The sequence below is a fragment of the Pan paniscus genome, chromosome 8 (genome assembly GCF_029289425.2).
Source record: "Pan paniscus chromosome 8, NHGRI_mPanPan1-v2.0_pri, whole genome shotgun sequence".
NCBI classification, from domain to species: domain Eukaryota; kingdom Metazoa; phylum Chordata; class Mammalia; order Primates; family Hominidae; genus Pan; species Pan paniscus.
In genome coordinates, this window is record NC_073257.2 from 111,714,411 (window position 1) to 111,730,640 (window position 16,230).

Below are 16,230 nucleotides of genomic sequence, written 5' to 3' on the forward strand. Positions count from 1 at the left end.
CCTAGGCAGCCCTTTAGTCCCAGGCAAACTGGAACAGTTAGTCATACTAAGGTTGTTATAAAGTGAGATAATGTATTTAAAATTCTTTGTACATAGTAGGTTGTCAACAAATACAAGCTACCTTTCTGTAATCATACTTTATAATCTGGATTTCTATTCCCCACATTTTGGGGACTATATCTTAAAACATGGGTGGATCAGATACACCTGGTGCCCTTTCAGGAGCAATCATGTGAGCTGTATTTTTTTTTCAATTTATTAGATCCTGAAATATTTTGCCTGGGAACCTTCATTCAGAGACCAAGTACAAAACCTCCGGAAGAAAGAGCTCAAGAACCTGCTGGCCTTTAGTCAACTACAGTGTGTAGTAATATTCGTCTTCCAGTTAACTCCAGTCCTGGTGAGTAGCAGAGGGGTCCATGGGCTGGGTATTCACCTGGACCTGCATCAGCTTCCTGAAGAGGAAGTTCACTTTTGATAGACTAGCTGGCACCTCTAGGCCTGACCGCAAGATCCAGGGGACTTGTCCCTCTCACCGCCCCATGCTGCTTTTCCTCCTTTGTACCATACCCCCAGCTCTAGTTTCACCTTCGTGTACTGTACGATGGTCTGGCACCCAGAGCAACTTTTCAGGATGCACAGCAAGAATGTGGTATCAGGAAGGATTGGCTTAGGAGGCTTTCTTGTCTTCTTTGGGAGGTGGTGTAGGTCTATAGTGGAAGGAACACTGATATAGGATCCAGGAGACCTGAGCTCTGGTCCTAGTAATCCATTAATTGACTTTGTGACCTTGGAGAAGATATTTCCTCCTCTCCTGGGCTCAGTTTTCTCATCTGTAATATGGGGAGGCTGGATGATCCTTAAGGTGCCTTTAACTCTGATATATGGTGTTCCTGAAACTTAGCACAATGCTGCTTGGTTCCTTTTAGGAATAAATTACTCATGACCTTGCCCTTTCCAGGTATCTGTGGTCACATTTTCTGTTTATGTCCTGGTGGATAGCAACAATATTTTGGATGCGCAAAAGGCCTTCACCTCCATTACCCTCTTCAATATCCTGCGCTTTCCCCTGAGCATGCTTCCCATGATGATCTCCTCCATGCTCCAGGTAGGTCGGCATTCTCACTGCTAACTGCCTGTCTCTGGTTAAAAGCCTTGGAGTCCAGAATGACTGGCTATCACATCCCATGTCTAACTTTTGCTGGTAAACTTTCAAGAGAGAGATCTGTTTGGTCTCTGGAGACCAATGGTTTGACCTTAATAAAATCATGAGTTTTCTGAGCCCCAGTTTATCTAACTATAAAATGAGGATAATCATACCAATCTCATCTACCTCACAGGGAGACAATCTTGTGAAAGCATTTAGTGAGATTATTATGTTTAGTCCTAGTACTGGGAACATTTCCCAGCCCAGTTTCTCTCATATTTCTCCAAGGCTCTTGAGGTGTTGAGATAGCATTAGGCAAATATGGCCCAAAGGGAGAAGAGAGACCCACCCTTTGCATAAACCCATGTGTTGGTCAAACCAAATGCAAATTGAGAGCCTCAAGCTATCAGAAAATGAGTCTGGAGTTCAGGAAACCTTGGATGGACCAGAGGGAATACCTGGGTTCTGAAAAACTGAGCATAGTCACTGATATGCGACAAGTACCAGATCTGCAGAGGAAGGTCACCGGACAGGCAGCAGACTGATGAGAAGGCCTGAATGACAGGAGTGTGGTGACTTGCATTTATCCCCTAAGTGGCTGGCTTCAGAAAGCTCAGACCATGGGAAAGAGAAGGCCTCCCTGTCCTGGAGGGTGTAAAGAAAAGCTGGCAGATTTGGCAGGTAAAGAAGCAACAGGATCTTTTTAGATACAATTTATTGCATAAACAGCAAAAGCAAGATCAGCAAAGGTATCAGCTCCCTGCATTCCTGGTCCTCAGGATGACACTGAATCAAAAAGGGTCAGATGGTGGCTGGGCTCACACCTGTAATCCCAACACTTTGGAAGGCTGAGGCAGGCATATCACCTGAGGTTAGGAGTTTGAGACCAGCCTGGCCAACATGGTGAAACCCCATCTCTACTAAAGAAACAAAAATTAGCCAGGCATGGTGGCACACACCTGTAGTCCCAGCTACTCGAGAGGCTGAGGCACGAGAATCACTTGAACCTGGGAGGTGGAGGTTGCAGTGAGCCAAGATTGCACCCTCGCACTCCAGCCTGGGCGACAGAGTGAGACTCCATCTCAAAACAAAACAAAACGAATCAAAACAAAAGGGTCAGATGGCGATGCAATGTGAGCAGTGGGGTACTCTGTTTTTGAGGAGCTGATCCATGCAGCAGTTAAGTGGTTCTATAGTCTGCTTCTGTACCCTAAGGAGGGAACAGGCAGAAAGCCTAAGACTTCATCAGAGCCTGGGTGGCAATGAAAAACCATCTCATGACAGCCTCTTTGGAAGAGAGGGAAGTAGGTGAGAAACATCCTTGTAGAAGTGCCTCGAAATCTTCCCAAGTTCTCAAGTTCCAGGGACTGCAGGGTATTCTGCCAACACTTACCTCACCTGCCATTTAAGCTTTGGCTATCTGGCCTATGTGGAAGTGTGCAGGGTCCCCCTGATGCCATAGCCAGTTCCTCTTTAGAGGCTCCCAGGAGTGGCTTAGTTAGGATGCTGGGTGGGCATCAGGGCATAGACTTAGTTAAATAAGAGAAAGCCAGGGGCCTAGTTACCAGAACCAGATAGAAGTTAATTTTTTGTCTTAGAAGGCAGGAGGTAGTTTCTGGAATTAGGGCCAAAGACTGGCGAGAGACAGCAGAAGAGTTGAACTCCATGAGTTTGCTCAAGGACTGAAATAGAACATCCACTTCCATCTGTCTATGGTGGGATAGCTTCCAGGGCTGAGTTCGGTGGAGATTAGGAGATGCCAGCTGTGGCAAATAGAAAATCATGGACTAACGACAAAGTCAAAATCTCTCTGCTTGTGCTCATTACTGACTTTAATTCTTGAGATCCTTTGTGTCCTTCTCTAGGCCAGTGTTTCCACAGAGCGGCTAGAGAAGTACTTGGGAGGGGATGACTTGGACACATCTGCCATTCGACATGACGGCAATTTTGGTAAATAAATTTGGAAGTTGCTTCCCAAACTTATTCGCAGTACTGGTGCCAGAATTTTGATAATACAAGAGCTTAGTAGCAGCAAACTGAGAGAGAGTGTGGAGATTTGTCTTGAGCCTATGCTTGCATAAGATACAAACTGTTCTTACTTGAATTATGTTTACACTTAGAGCAGATTGCTCAACTAGATTGCTAAGTAAAGCTGGGCCAGCTCTTCTGAGGATAAGCAGGGAATCCTGCAAAAGATCCAGAAAGCAGAAGTCAGGATAGAGCCAAGTGTGTGGGATTGGGAAGGTAGCCTGGAGTGAAAGAATACTCAGATTCTGAAGGTTTAAAGATTGGGGGCCAGCCATGGCCAGAGTGGGCATAGGACTGGAATCCATAGTGGGGAGGATTTATATATGGAGGTGGAATTCATACAAGGCGACTGGGCAACAGAGGGCCTGAGAGTATACCCAGAGTATCCATAGGTCAGGAATCTGGGCTACCAGTAGGCTTGGGAGTTCTGAATAAAAAAGGACTTTAGCCAGGTGCGGTGGCTCACGCCTGTAATCCCAGCATTTTGGAAGGCCAAGGTGGGTGGATCACCTGAGGTCAGGAGTTCGAGACAAGCCTGACCAACATGGAGAAACCCTGTCTCTACTAAAAATACAAAATTAGCTGAGTGTGGTGGTGCATGCCTGTAATCCCAGCTACTCAGGAGGCTGAGGCAGGAGAATCACTTGAACCTGGGAGGCAGAGGTTGTGGTGAGCTGAGATTGTGCCATTGCGCTCCAGCCTAGGCAACAAGAGTGAAACTCCATCTCAAAAAAAAAAAGAAAAGGACTTTAGGCTGGATGCAGTGTCTCATACCTGTAATCCTCACCCTTTGGGAGGCTGAGATGGGCAGATTGCTTGAGTCCAAGAGTTCGAGCCTAGCCTGGGTGACATGGCGAAACCCTGTCTCTACTAAAAATACAAAAATTAGCGGGGCATGGTGGTGCATGCCTGTAGTCCCAGCTACCTGGAGGCTGAGGTAGGAGAATCTCTTGAGCCCGGAAAGTCAAGGCGGCAGTCAGCCAAGATTGCACCACTGCACTCCATCCTGGGTGACAAAGTGAGACCATGACTCAAAAAAAAAAAGGACTTCATATGCAGGCCACTTCTGGTCTCATGGTCTCATTCTAGGAGATTTCCTTCGCCTCCTGTTAGCGTAGGAGCCAGCACTTAGCAGAAACAATCCTGGGAGCTGATGGAGAAAGCGGAGAGAGACACATGAGGGCAGACAGTCACGTGGGGACCTACATTGGACTAAAAGAGGGCTTTTTCTCAACAGACAAAGCCGTGCAGTTTTCTGAGGCCTCCTTTACCTGGGAACATGATTCGGAAGCCACAATCCGAGAGTGAGTTGCCTTCTTTCCATCCTAATGTTCTTTAGCATTCTCACTGCCTGGCCTATTCTCAGAAAATTCCATGTAATAGAATACATGGGGAAATGAGCTATGTGCATGTCTTCGGTTAGATACTAGTGCAGGATAAACCCCTGGAGAGATGAGCTGAAAGCAAAGGTTCTCAGCCCCTTCCCCTGATAACTGCATTTGCCACGCTGCTTTCCTACTATGGGACCATGAATATCCAGCTGTGATCCCATGAGGACATTTGTGTGTGCAGATTGTGGATGGAGGTAGTGCAGCATTGGCAGGTGGCCGGCATCTCTGGGTATGGTAGAAGACAAACACAAGAACCTGAATTCAGTATAAGTTCATTCATTCAAGAATAGCAATCAGGAACATTGGAATCTGGCTTCTCAGTGTGTATCTTCTGCACATAGTGTGTCTCTTAAGCACCATGTGTAATAGCACACCCAATTCATCCACTGAGCACAGCACACAGAGTACACCAGGAGGCTTAATAGGCCATACCTTTGTTTCTTCACAACTGAGCACATCTTACTGTCTCCTTACTATACTCCTGACTTCCCACTCCTCTATCTTGTTCCTACAGCCTTTAACATGGACTCCAGAGCTAGCCCCAGGATGAGTTGGGGCAGGAGCACATGCTCTGAACCTTCCTAACCCAGCAGTTTCCCTTTCCAGAGAGGAAACTGGGCAGGGCTTCCACTTCACTGTTATAGGTCTGGAAGAAATTCACCTCAATGCGCAGATTCAGAAAGACTGTGAACAAGTTCCCAATGTTCCTAATGTTCTAGAAACTCAAATAACAGGGCTGGCACACACAGTTTCCGGGAACCTATCCCATTGTGGGCCCCTACTCAGCCAGATACAGTCAAATATTTAGGAGAAGGGCCAGGGAATCTACGTTCAGCAAATGTTCCAGGTGACACATTTAGTACCTAATTTGGGAAATGTTAATCTAGTCCAATGCCATTAGTAAGAAAGGAGGGGTCCTTAGTCCAAAGGAAGTGACCTTCCAAGATAACATAGACCAGCAGTGTCAGGGTTGGGACTTGAACCAAGCCAGGTCTCCAGGCCTCCACTAGGGTCTTGTTCAATGGGTAACCATGTTAGTTCTAGGAGAATTTTATCATTGGAAATGCACATTTGTCACAAACAGCTTATAGATGAGTTGGATAAATTAGGGCTCATTAGGGCTCATTCTCTAGCCTTTTAGAGCTAAGAAAAGAAAAAGAAAAAGTATTAAAGAAGCACTTTGGGGTCTTGTATATCTAAGGCAAATTTTCCAATCTTGAGGGGAAATCTCCTAATACCAGACTTCCTGGAGACTCAGAGAAGTGACTTGAACTACTCTTCAATACCCAACCCCTGCTATCTCCTTCAAAGACATTCCTCTCTTTCAGTGTGAACCTGGACATTATGGCAGGCCAACTTGTGGCTGTGATAGGCCCTGTCGGCTCTGGGAAATCCTCCTTGATATCAGCCATGCTGGGAGAAATGGAAAATGTCCACGGGCACATCACCATCAAGGTGAGAGGGAATGCCAATGCAAAAGCCTCTGACTCCCGAATGTCAGCAGCTTCGTGCTTTTGCCTCACTGGGGAGAAGGCACTGAGGGCTAGTAGGTGAGGTCTTGGAGACATCTGATAGATTTGTGGACTGTGATTCTCCTTCCCATTTCAGCTTTATATAATCAGTTGCTGGGGGTAAGATTTGGGAATCTGCATTTTTAATGAGCTCTAAAGGTGATTCTCATATGCATACTACAGTGTGAAAACTGCTGATTAGAGATGTCTTCCTTCAAAATATAGGCATTTCTGGCCAGGCACGGTGGCTCACGCCTATAATCCCAGCACTTTGAGAGGCCGAGGCAGGCGGATCACCTGAGGTCAGGAGTTCGATACCAGCCTGGTCAACATGGTGAAACCCTGTCTCTACTAAAAATACAAAATTAGCCGGGTATGGTGGCATGTGCCTGTTATCCCAGCTACTTGGGAGGCTGAGGCATGAGAATCACTTGGGCCCAGGAGGGCTGCAGTGAGCCAAGATCATGCCACTGCACTCCAGCCTGAGTGACAGAGAGAGACTCTGTCTCAAAAAAAAAAAAGTATAGGCATTTCTGCTTTATCTATGTATTTGTTTCTGAAAAATCATGCATCCTGCAAAACTGTACAATAAAAGTAACAGGACCTAGGGGAAAAGAATTGTAATAGATCACTAAAAACTTATATAACTTTGTAACCAAACTACCAACAGAAACAATACCAACCATAACAGTAATATCAAGAGCAATAAAAACAGTAGATTGTACAATCATCACTGGCATTTGCACCCAACATTGCAATTACTCTTGGACCTCTCTCTTCCTCCTTTGAGAGCTAAATCTTTGATGGCATTTGCTTCCAAAATAAAAATCTGGTGTAGGGTGTTGTCTTCTTCATCAATTTTGTATATATATATATGTATGTGTATATATATGTGTGTATATGTATACACACATATACACACATATATGTGTATACACACATATACACACATATATGTGTATACACACATATACACACATATATGTGTATACACATATACACACATATATGTGTATACACACATATACACACATATATGTGTATACACACATATACACACGTGTATATATGTGTATACACATGTATATATACACACGTGTATATACATATACACATGTATATATACACACGTGTATATACACATACACATGTATATATACATATATGTGTATATACACGTGTGTATGTGTGTACATATATGTATACACATATGTGTATATGTGTATATATGTGTATATACACATATACACACATGTATATACATATATACACACATATATACACATATATGTGTATACATGTATATACACATATATGTGTGTGTAAGTATATACACATATATGTGTGTATATGTATATACACACATATGTGTGTGCATATGTATATACACATATATGTGTGTGTATATATGTATATATGTGTGTGTGTGTGTGTGTATATATATTTTGAGACAGAGTCTCACTCTGTCACTCAGGCTGGAGTGCAATAGCACAATTTCAGCTCACTGCAACCTCCACCTCCTGGGTTCAAGCAATTCTCCTGCCTCAGCCTCCCAAATAGCTGGGATTACAGGTGTGTGCCACCATGCCCCACTTTTTTTTTTTTTACTTTAAGTTCCAGGATACATTTGCAGAACGTGTAGGTTTGTTACATAGGTGTACGTGTGCCATGGTGGTTTGCTGCACCTATTGACCTGTCATCTAGGTTCCCTCCCCTCGCCCCTCACTCCCCAACAGGCCCTGGTGTGTGTTGTTCCCTTCCCTGTATCCATGTGTTCTCCCTGTTCAACTCCCACTTATAAGTGAGAACAAGCAGTGTTTGGTTTTCTGTTCCTGTGTTAGTTTGCTGAGGATGATGCTTCTAGCTTCATCCATGTCCCTACAAAGGACATGATCTCATTCCTTTTTATGGCTGCATAGTATTCCATGGTATATATGTACCACATTTTCTTTATCCAGTCTATCATTGATGATGCCCGGCTAATTTTTGTACTTTTAGTAGAGGCGGGGTTTTGCCATGTTGGCCAGGCTGGTCTCAAACTCCTGGCCTCAAGTGATCCATCTGCCTCAGTCTCCCAAAGTGCTGGGATTATATGGGTAAGCCACTGGGACTGGCTAATTATGATTTTTTTTTAACAGAGGAAAACGTTTTCATGGCATCTTCATCAGTACTCTGAACTTTTCCAGAGAGCTAAATTTAGGGAAAATTATAGTTATTTTTGAATTGTTACCACTACTTGTACCAAACAGAGGAGTATCTATAGATTTTCAGCTTTTTTTCTTAAGATCTTCATATATATATTGCTAAGGGTTTCTTTTTAAGTATGAGAATGCTTCCTCCAATTGATTTATATTGACCTGTTTGAAAAAAAAATGTAAGAACCAGCTGTTCTACCATATACTGACATCATTTCCTGATTTAGCAATCACTAATGAACTAATCTGCAATTTAAAAAACATGCGCTATAGCAGAGCAGGCTACAGATTTAAGTCTGTCTTCTAACTCCTTTTGGGAAGCTTTTTTCTTGCTAACTCATAACTGGGTTCTTCCTCAAACACAGGCCTTTGTTGGTCTCCATTTCTGGTTTTGTTTTTGTTTTTTTTTGAGACGGAGTCTCAGTCTGTCACCCAGGCTGGAGTGCAGTGGCGTGATCTCGGCTCACTGCAACCTCCACCTCCTGGGTTCAAGCAATTCTCTGCCTCAGCCTCCCAAGTATCTGGGATTACAGGCACGTGCCACCATGCCCGGCTAATTTTTGTATTTTTAGTAGAGACAGGGTTTCACCATCTTGGCCAGGCTGGTCTTGAACTCCTGACCTCGTGATCCACCTGCCTCAGCCTCCCAATGTGCTGGAATTACAGGCGTGAGCCACTGCGCCCGGCCTCCATCTCTGTTTTTTGTTTGTTTGTTTGTTTGAGATGGAGCCTCACTCTGTCTCCCAGGCTGGAGTGCAGTGGCCCAATCTCAGCTCACTGCAGCCTCTGCCTCCTGGGTTCAAGCGATTCTCCTGCCTCAGCCTCCCGAGTAGCTGGGATTACAGACTTGTGCCACCAAGCCCAGCTACTTTTTGTGTTTTTAGCAGAGATGGGGTTTTGCCATGTTGGCCAGGTTGGTCACTCCCGATCTCAGGTGATCCGCCCACTTCGGCCTCCCAAAGTGCTGGGATTACAAGCATGAGCCACCGCGCCCAGTTTCCATCTCTCTTTGGTTATAATCTTGCTTCTTAAGATGTCATCTATACCATGGGTCCCCAACCCCGTGGGCCTCAGACTGGTACTGTTACATGGCCTGTTGGGAACCAGGCTACACAGGAGAAGGTGAGCGGCGAGCGAGCATTATCACCTGAGCTCCACCTCCTGTCAGATCAGCAGCAGCATTAGATTCTCATAGGACCACGAACCCTATTGTGAACTGCACATGCCAGGGATCTAGGTTGCATCTACTGCCTGATGATCTGAGGTGGAACAGTTTCATCCCGAAACCATCTCCCACCACCACCCCATCTATGGAAAAATTGTCTTCCACAAAACCGGTCCCTGGTGCCAAAAAATTGAGGACCGCTGATCTATACCATTCCCTTGTCAGTGTTAGCCTTTCGTTGGTCCTAGTAAACTCAATTGGGTTTGACTAAAACCCTCTTCTAGAAGCAACACACACATTTATCATCTAATTTTTAGGATCATGGCTGAAAAACGATAGTCCAACAAAAGTGGGTGGGGCTTTTAACGGTGAAGAGGATATTGAGTCCTGAGAGTGGAATAACTACAAGCACGTGAATACATATCAGATCCTCAGTCATCCTGATGCACAGTTATTCAAATTTAAGCTCCATTTGTTTCTTCCCCTCTCCAGCCACCCCGTCCTTCAACCCTGCGTTTCTGGAGGTGCAGCTGTAACATGATGTGATCCTTTTTCATCTAGGGCACCACTGCCTATGTCCCACAGCAGTCCTGGATTCAGAATGGCACCATAAAGGACAACATCCTTTTTGGAACAGAGTTTAATGAAAAGAGGTACCAGCAAGTACTGGAGGCCTGTGCTCTCCTCCCAGACTTGGAAATGCTGCCTGGAGGAGATTTGGCTGAGATTGGAGAGAAGGTACTTGGGATAACAAGGGATCTTCAAGGGTGAAGGCATATTGAAGAGAAAAAGTGAGGATGGTGGTGAAGAACTACACAGGGGTAATCTAGTTGATTAATTTAGGTAGTCATATTTGGAACAAACACCAGAAATCATGTGTTTGTACTAAGTGGCCACAATATTCCATGTAAATAACTCAGAATTTCAAACTTTCTGCTTGGAAACAGATACAGGAATTATGTAATTTAAATCAAAGATGATGAGGCAAAGGCCATGAGAAGTTGACAGTGACTGGCCCAAGGTTGATCTCACAGGTGGTGGGGCAGAAGTGGGACCAGAGCCTAGGTGTCCTGATTCTACTTCTGTATCAGTGAGGCCAGAGGAAGATTCTACTAATCTGCTTTGAACACTTAGATGTTTATTGTGAATTATCTTTTGATGTTATTAAAGGCCTTTCCTAAAAATAGACTTTTAGGGTTGGGCACAGTGGCTCACGCCTATAATCCTAGCACTTTGGGAGGCCAAGGTGGGTGGATCACCTGAGGTCAGGAGTTCAAGACCAGCTGACCAACAAGGTGAAACCCCATCTCTACTAAAAATACAAAAATTAGCCGGATGTGGTAGCAGGCGCCTGTAGTCCCAGCTACTCGGGAGGCTGAGACAGGAGAATTGCTTGAACCAGGGAGGCAGAAGTTGCAGTGAGCTGAGATTGCGCCACTGCACTCCAGCCTAGGAGATGGAGCAAGACTCCATCTCAAAAAAAAAAAAGATTTTTAATGACTGTATTGTATTTATTATATAGATCTAGCATAATTTATTTTGAAACCTCTAAATAAAGACCCTGCATATTTAGGATGTTTTCATCCTCCCTCCCCATTACTAGAAATAAATGTAGCAATCTTGGGGAACAAAAATCTTGAGATGTTAGAAGATTAATGAAGATACAGCTCTGGAGTAATTTTGTTCATTAATTAGCATATGCTTATTGAGCACCTACTATGTGCCAAACACTGTTTTAAGTTCTGGAATTACATCCATGAACAAAATAGAAAAAACCTCTGCTCTACATTGTCACAGGGTGACAAGCAACAAAACTATTAAATAAGTAAATTATCTGATAAAAAGTGGTAAGTTGGCCATATCTAATTATTAGGCCTAAAGTTATTTATTTGAATCAGTTCTTTATTTGTATAAAGGAACTTGTAAGATTTTTAACCCCTTGACACCTTATTGAGACAAATTTCTTCCTTTTACCCCTCCCTATTAGATTCTGTGAAGGTGGATCTAGGGAGTAGTGCTTAATATGAATTATTTTCTTCTTCAGGGTATAAATCTTAGTGGGGGTCAGAAGCAGCGGATCAGCCTGGCCAGAGCTACCTACCAAAATTTAGACATCTATCTTCTAGATGACCCCCTGTCTGCGGTGGATGCTCATGTAGGAAAACATATTTTTAATAAGGTCTTGGGCCCCAATGGCCTGTTGAAAGGCAAGGTGAGAAATCATTGAACATGATGAAGATATAAAGGTGGGGTGGGAGGGAGAGGGGAGGACATGTCTGGCAAGTAAGACAGGGAAGATGGTGGACATATGGTAATCAACACAACTTCATATTATTTTTATAGACTCGACTCTTGGTTACACATAGCATGCACTTTCTTCCTCAAGTGGATGAGATTGTAGTTCTGGGGAATGGCACAATTGTAGAGAAAGGATCCTACAGTGCTCTCCTGGCCAAAAAAGGAGAGTTTGCTAAGAATCTGAAGACATTTCTAAGACATACAGGCCCTGAAGAGGAAGCCACAGGTATGTAAGAAGGACTGGGACAAGATAGAACTTGGGCCATGGGTGGAATGGTAAACCAATATCTAATTCCTGAACTGCTCAGTATCCAGTGAACTAGATTGGGAAGCAAACTACCCAGAGATTCAAACTCTGCTTTCTGGGTTCTGAGTCTCTTTGAGGAAACATAGAAATTGAAACTCTATGCCTGGGCCAAACTGGTGACTTATCCTGCTCATCTGATGTCTGACACACAATCAAAGGACACTCTTTAGAAGGGTACAACTGAAAGTCTGAGTGAGTAACCCTTGTGGAAGAAACACCAGTGGCACAACGGTCCCTCTTTTAGGGATGCCATGTTCCTATTGACTCTAGTCACACATGTCACCCCATCTACCCCAAATCCATTAAAACCACTTCCTCAACAGCTTCAGGGGTTGGCACTATTAGTGTACTGCTAAATTCTTGGTAGATCCTAACAAAGGGATTTTGATTAATATACCAAAACCACTGGGTGTTTGAACCAGAAAAAAATTATGGCAGTTGCGTAGTCTCAGAGTATACCATAGCAACAGCCTCTAATATCACCACCATTGGGTTCACCAGTTAGCCCCAGTCAGCAGTGGAGCTCTGTTTACTGTGACCCTTCCCAAGGACCTGCCAACAGCAGTCCTGTGCATTGGTCTGGTTATCACCCTCAGGTGGTTGTCACCAGCAGGAGTTCAGGTCTGAGAAAGCCAGGGCAGAAGGCTGTAGAGGCATTCCAGAAATCAGTCAGATGAGGGAGTAGCTACACAGCCTACAAGTGACAGCATGTTCTGACCATGAGGTGAGGACAAGTAATGGTTTAAAACCACCCTGGGAGGGCCAGGCACAATGGCTCACGCCTGTAATCCCAGCACTTTGGGAGGCTGTGGTGGGTGGATCACCTGAGGTCAGGAGTTCGAGACCAGCCTGACCAACATGGAGAAACCCCATCTCTACTAAAAATACAAAATTAGCCGGGCATGGTGGCGCATGCCTGTAATCCCAGCTACTTGGGAGGCTGAGGCAGGAGAATTGCTTGAACCCAGGAGGCAGAGGTTGCGGTGAGCTGAGATCGTGCCATTGCACTCCAGCCTGGGCAACAAGAGTGAAACTCTATCTCACACACACACACACACACACAAAACACAACAACAACAAGAAAACCACCCTGAGAAGCCCAAGAGTTTGAAAGAAAAATCTAAGCCAGGGCTGGATGTGGTGGTTCACACCTGTAATCCCAGCCCTTTGGAGGCCAAGGTGGAAGGATCACTGGAGCCCAGGAGTTTGAGACCACCCTGGGCTATATAGTGAAACCCCATCTCTGCTCAAAAAAGACAGAAGAAAAATCTAAATCAGGAAGTCTGTAGCTTTGGAGGGAGAAGGCGGGAACAAAGAACAGGATGGTGTAGGTGACAGGAATTGGGAGCCAGGCCAGGAGAGTGGGGCAGGAGTATCAGGGACCAGCAGAAAGGAGCGATTGAAAGCTTTGCATCAGCCTTTATGTGCTCCAGGTAGTAGCGTGGAGAAAACAAAAAGCACCTGCCTGGAATGGAGGGTGAAGTTCCCAAGGAAAGAACAGTGTCTAATGCTAGAGTTCTCTGAGTTATTGCTCAGTCAACCACATCACCACGGTTACCGTAAGAAAATTGGGCAGTTTTCCCATGCTAATGGTAAACATTTTTTTCTGATTAGCCTGGATCTGAGTTTCTGGATTCTGTTATAAACCCCTTCTCCTTTGAAGAATCCTGTCTTTAATGTGCAAAGAACAGTTTGCAAAACATCCCTGTAAGCCCTTTTTCTGGTGAACACTGAGAGAACATTTCTGAGCAGTTTTGTAAGCTCCAGAGCCTAGGATGCTGCTGTGTTGGCCCTGGGATCTGGGACTTGGTGGAATGAAGAGAAGGGCAGGAGGGCAAGGTGAGCTGCACTGAGATTGGTTCTGTGTATGATTTTCCTAATTAGCTGCCTTAACAACACATCACAAACTGAATGGCCACACATTTCTGGAGGCTAGAAGGGCAAAATCAAGGTGTCAGCAGGATTAGTTCTTTCTTAAGGTGTTAGGCAATAATCTGTTCAAGGCCTCTCGCCTAGTTTCCGGTGGTTTGGTGATCTTTGTTGTTGCTGTTTGTTGTGGTTGTTCTTCCTATTTGTTTGTTTCATTTCCTGAACTAATTCTGTTAAGTCTGTATTCTTTGTCATTGTCATGTGTGACCACTGAAGTCTATTTGGTTGGCTTAGTGGTCAGCTAGTGATTAGACAGATACTCCCTTAATTGCTTGGAAACAATAAGTGTCTCAGCCTTTGCTGAGAGGTTCTGTGTGTGTGTTGTGGGTGGTGGGGAGCATGTCTTCAGCACTCCAGCAATTTACATCTCTGCCTTAGCCTTCACTTCCTGCTTATACAGAGCCACATAGTCAGCCGGAAGTGAAAACTTAGAGCCCTCTTCCGTGTTTCCTGGACATGTGCACAGCTCTGCATGTGTAGGTGGCATTCTAGATTGCTGGGAATATATCAGAGAGATCAGAGCCCCTGTGAGCATCTTATTCCCCAGCTTTTCCTTTTAAGTTTTTGGTCAGCTTCTTATTTGCCCCAAGTATTATCACCACCTCAGGCAGCTGCTGTGATGTTAAATAATTGCTGCTGGTTTTTCGAGCTAGCTCAGTGTTAGGTCAAATAGGCCCTATAAATGGGGGTTTTCAGAGAATTCCAGATAGATGAGATGAGGTCAGTTCTCCAGGGATGGGGCTTTTGGGAGCATTCTGAACCCACTCTGCCCCCTCCAGTGGCTGCTAGGCTGCTGGTTTTCATGGCTGCTATGATTCTATGGCTGCTAGTTTTCTAGGTTATAGCAGCCAAGGAGAGGGGGGACAGAAATAGGGTAAGTTAAACTGCCACAAAACTTACTGTTCTTACTAAGTTTCAGCTCTTCAAAAACACAAATGCTCCTGGGATTGTTGCAAGCCTTTGGTTAATTTCAGAGCTCTGAAAAAGTTGACTTTGACCATTTTTTTTATCATTATTCTCATTGCTTTTATGGAGGAGTAGATATCTGGAGGTTCCTATTCTACCATCCCCACTGATGCCCACACTGTGTCTTATATTTTATTTTATTTTCAGGGTATGTCTTTTAAGTGATTTAAATTAATATAAGTTTGTTAAATTATTTGAATTTCAAGATGAGCATTTTCTTTTCTTTTTTGAGAGAGTCTCACTCTGTTGCCCAGGCTGGAGTACATTGGCACAATCATGGCTCACCTTCAACCTCCTGTGTTCAAGTGATCCTCTCACCTCAGCCTCCCAAGTAGCTGGGACCACAGGCATGCACCATCACACCCTGCTAATTTTTAAATTTTTGTAGACATAGAGTTTGCCTATGTTGCCCAAGGTGGTCTCAAACTCCTGGGCTGAAGTGATCCTCCCACCTTGGCCTCCCAAAGGGCTGGGATTACAGGTGTGAGCCACCACGCCTGGTCAAGATGAGCATTTTCAATTTACAATCACTTCTTTAGTCAATTCTGAGAATGTGACTCTTCTATTTGTCTACCATAATCCTTAAAAGCTCTTTCCTCCTCCAAAGGAACCTGGGCATTTCTAGGAATTTTCTTCTCCATTTTGACCATTTTCTCTTCCAGTGGAATATTAATTCATCTCTCCTTTATCCTGATATTTCTTAATAACAAGATGTACTAATAACTATTTATGGAGTATTTATGGAGTAAAGTAGTCCATGCTGTATGTACATCTGGGATCCCTTGCTGAAACCAGCAAGATCAGAGGAGGCTTCTCTCTCCTTGTTCATAGGACTGACAGGGATCTATGCAGCTCTTTCCCTAACCTCTACTGTGTCTCCCTAGTCCATGATGGCAGTGAAGAAGAAGACGATGACTATGGGCTGATATCCAGTGTGGAAGAGATCCCCGAAGATGCAGCCTCCATAACCATGAGAAGAGAGAACAGCTTTCGTCGAACGCTTAGCCGCAGGTTGGCCATCTATTCAGCTGGCAGCCCTCGTCAGCTCTATATTTCCACTTGATCTTTTTCTTTTTCTTCCTGGGCTTTTCCTGTGAGGGTTAACACCATGGACACTCCAAGCTCTTCCTTTGTTTCTTTGTTGTGGGGATGGGGAAAGATCGGGGTTGTGTCAGTTTCCCCTGGTCATCTGCCCTGAAATGCGCTTTGATGCCAGCTGAGTGACTGTGACATCTGCTTGTAAGAAGACCCTTGGGAATCACCTGCATGCTCAGGGAAGCTTCCCTCTCTCAG

At 44.5% G+C, this 16,230-nt stretch overlaps 1 protein-coding gene across 2 annotated transcripts in view; it reads left to right on the forward strand.

Moving 5' to 3' along the window:
• ABCC2 (ATP binding cassette subfamily C member 2) overlaps nt 1-16,230 on the forward strand; it is an 83,218-nt gene that overhangs the window by 48,499 nt on the left and 18,489 nt on the right. For both annotated transcript variants that reach the window (XM_063607850.1, XM_034931269.3), the window contains 9 exons: nt 263-400; nt 962-1,108; nt 3,013-3,097; nt 4,413-4,479; nt 5,895-6,021; nt 9,999-10,175; nt 11,482-11,649; nt 11,781-11,961; nt 15,822-15,948. In XM_063607850.1, the coding sequence (XP_063463920.1) occupies nt 263-400; nt 962-1,108; nt 3,013-3,097; nt 4,413-4,479; nt 5,895-6,021; nt 9,999-10,175; nt 11,482-11,649; nt 11,781-11,961; nt 15,822-15,948 (1,217 nt within the window). The remainder of the gene's footprint in view (nt 1-262; nt 401-961; nt 1,109-3,012; nt 3,098-4,412; nt 4,480-5,894; nt 6,022-9,998; nt 10,176-11,481; nt 11,650-11,780; nt 11,962-15,821; nt 15,949-16,230) is intronic.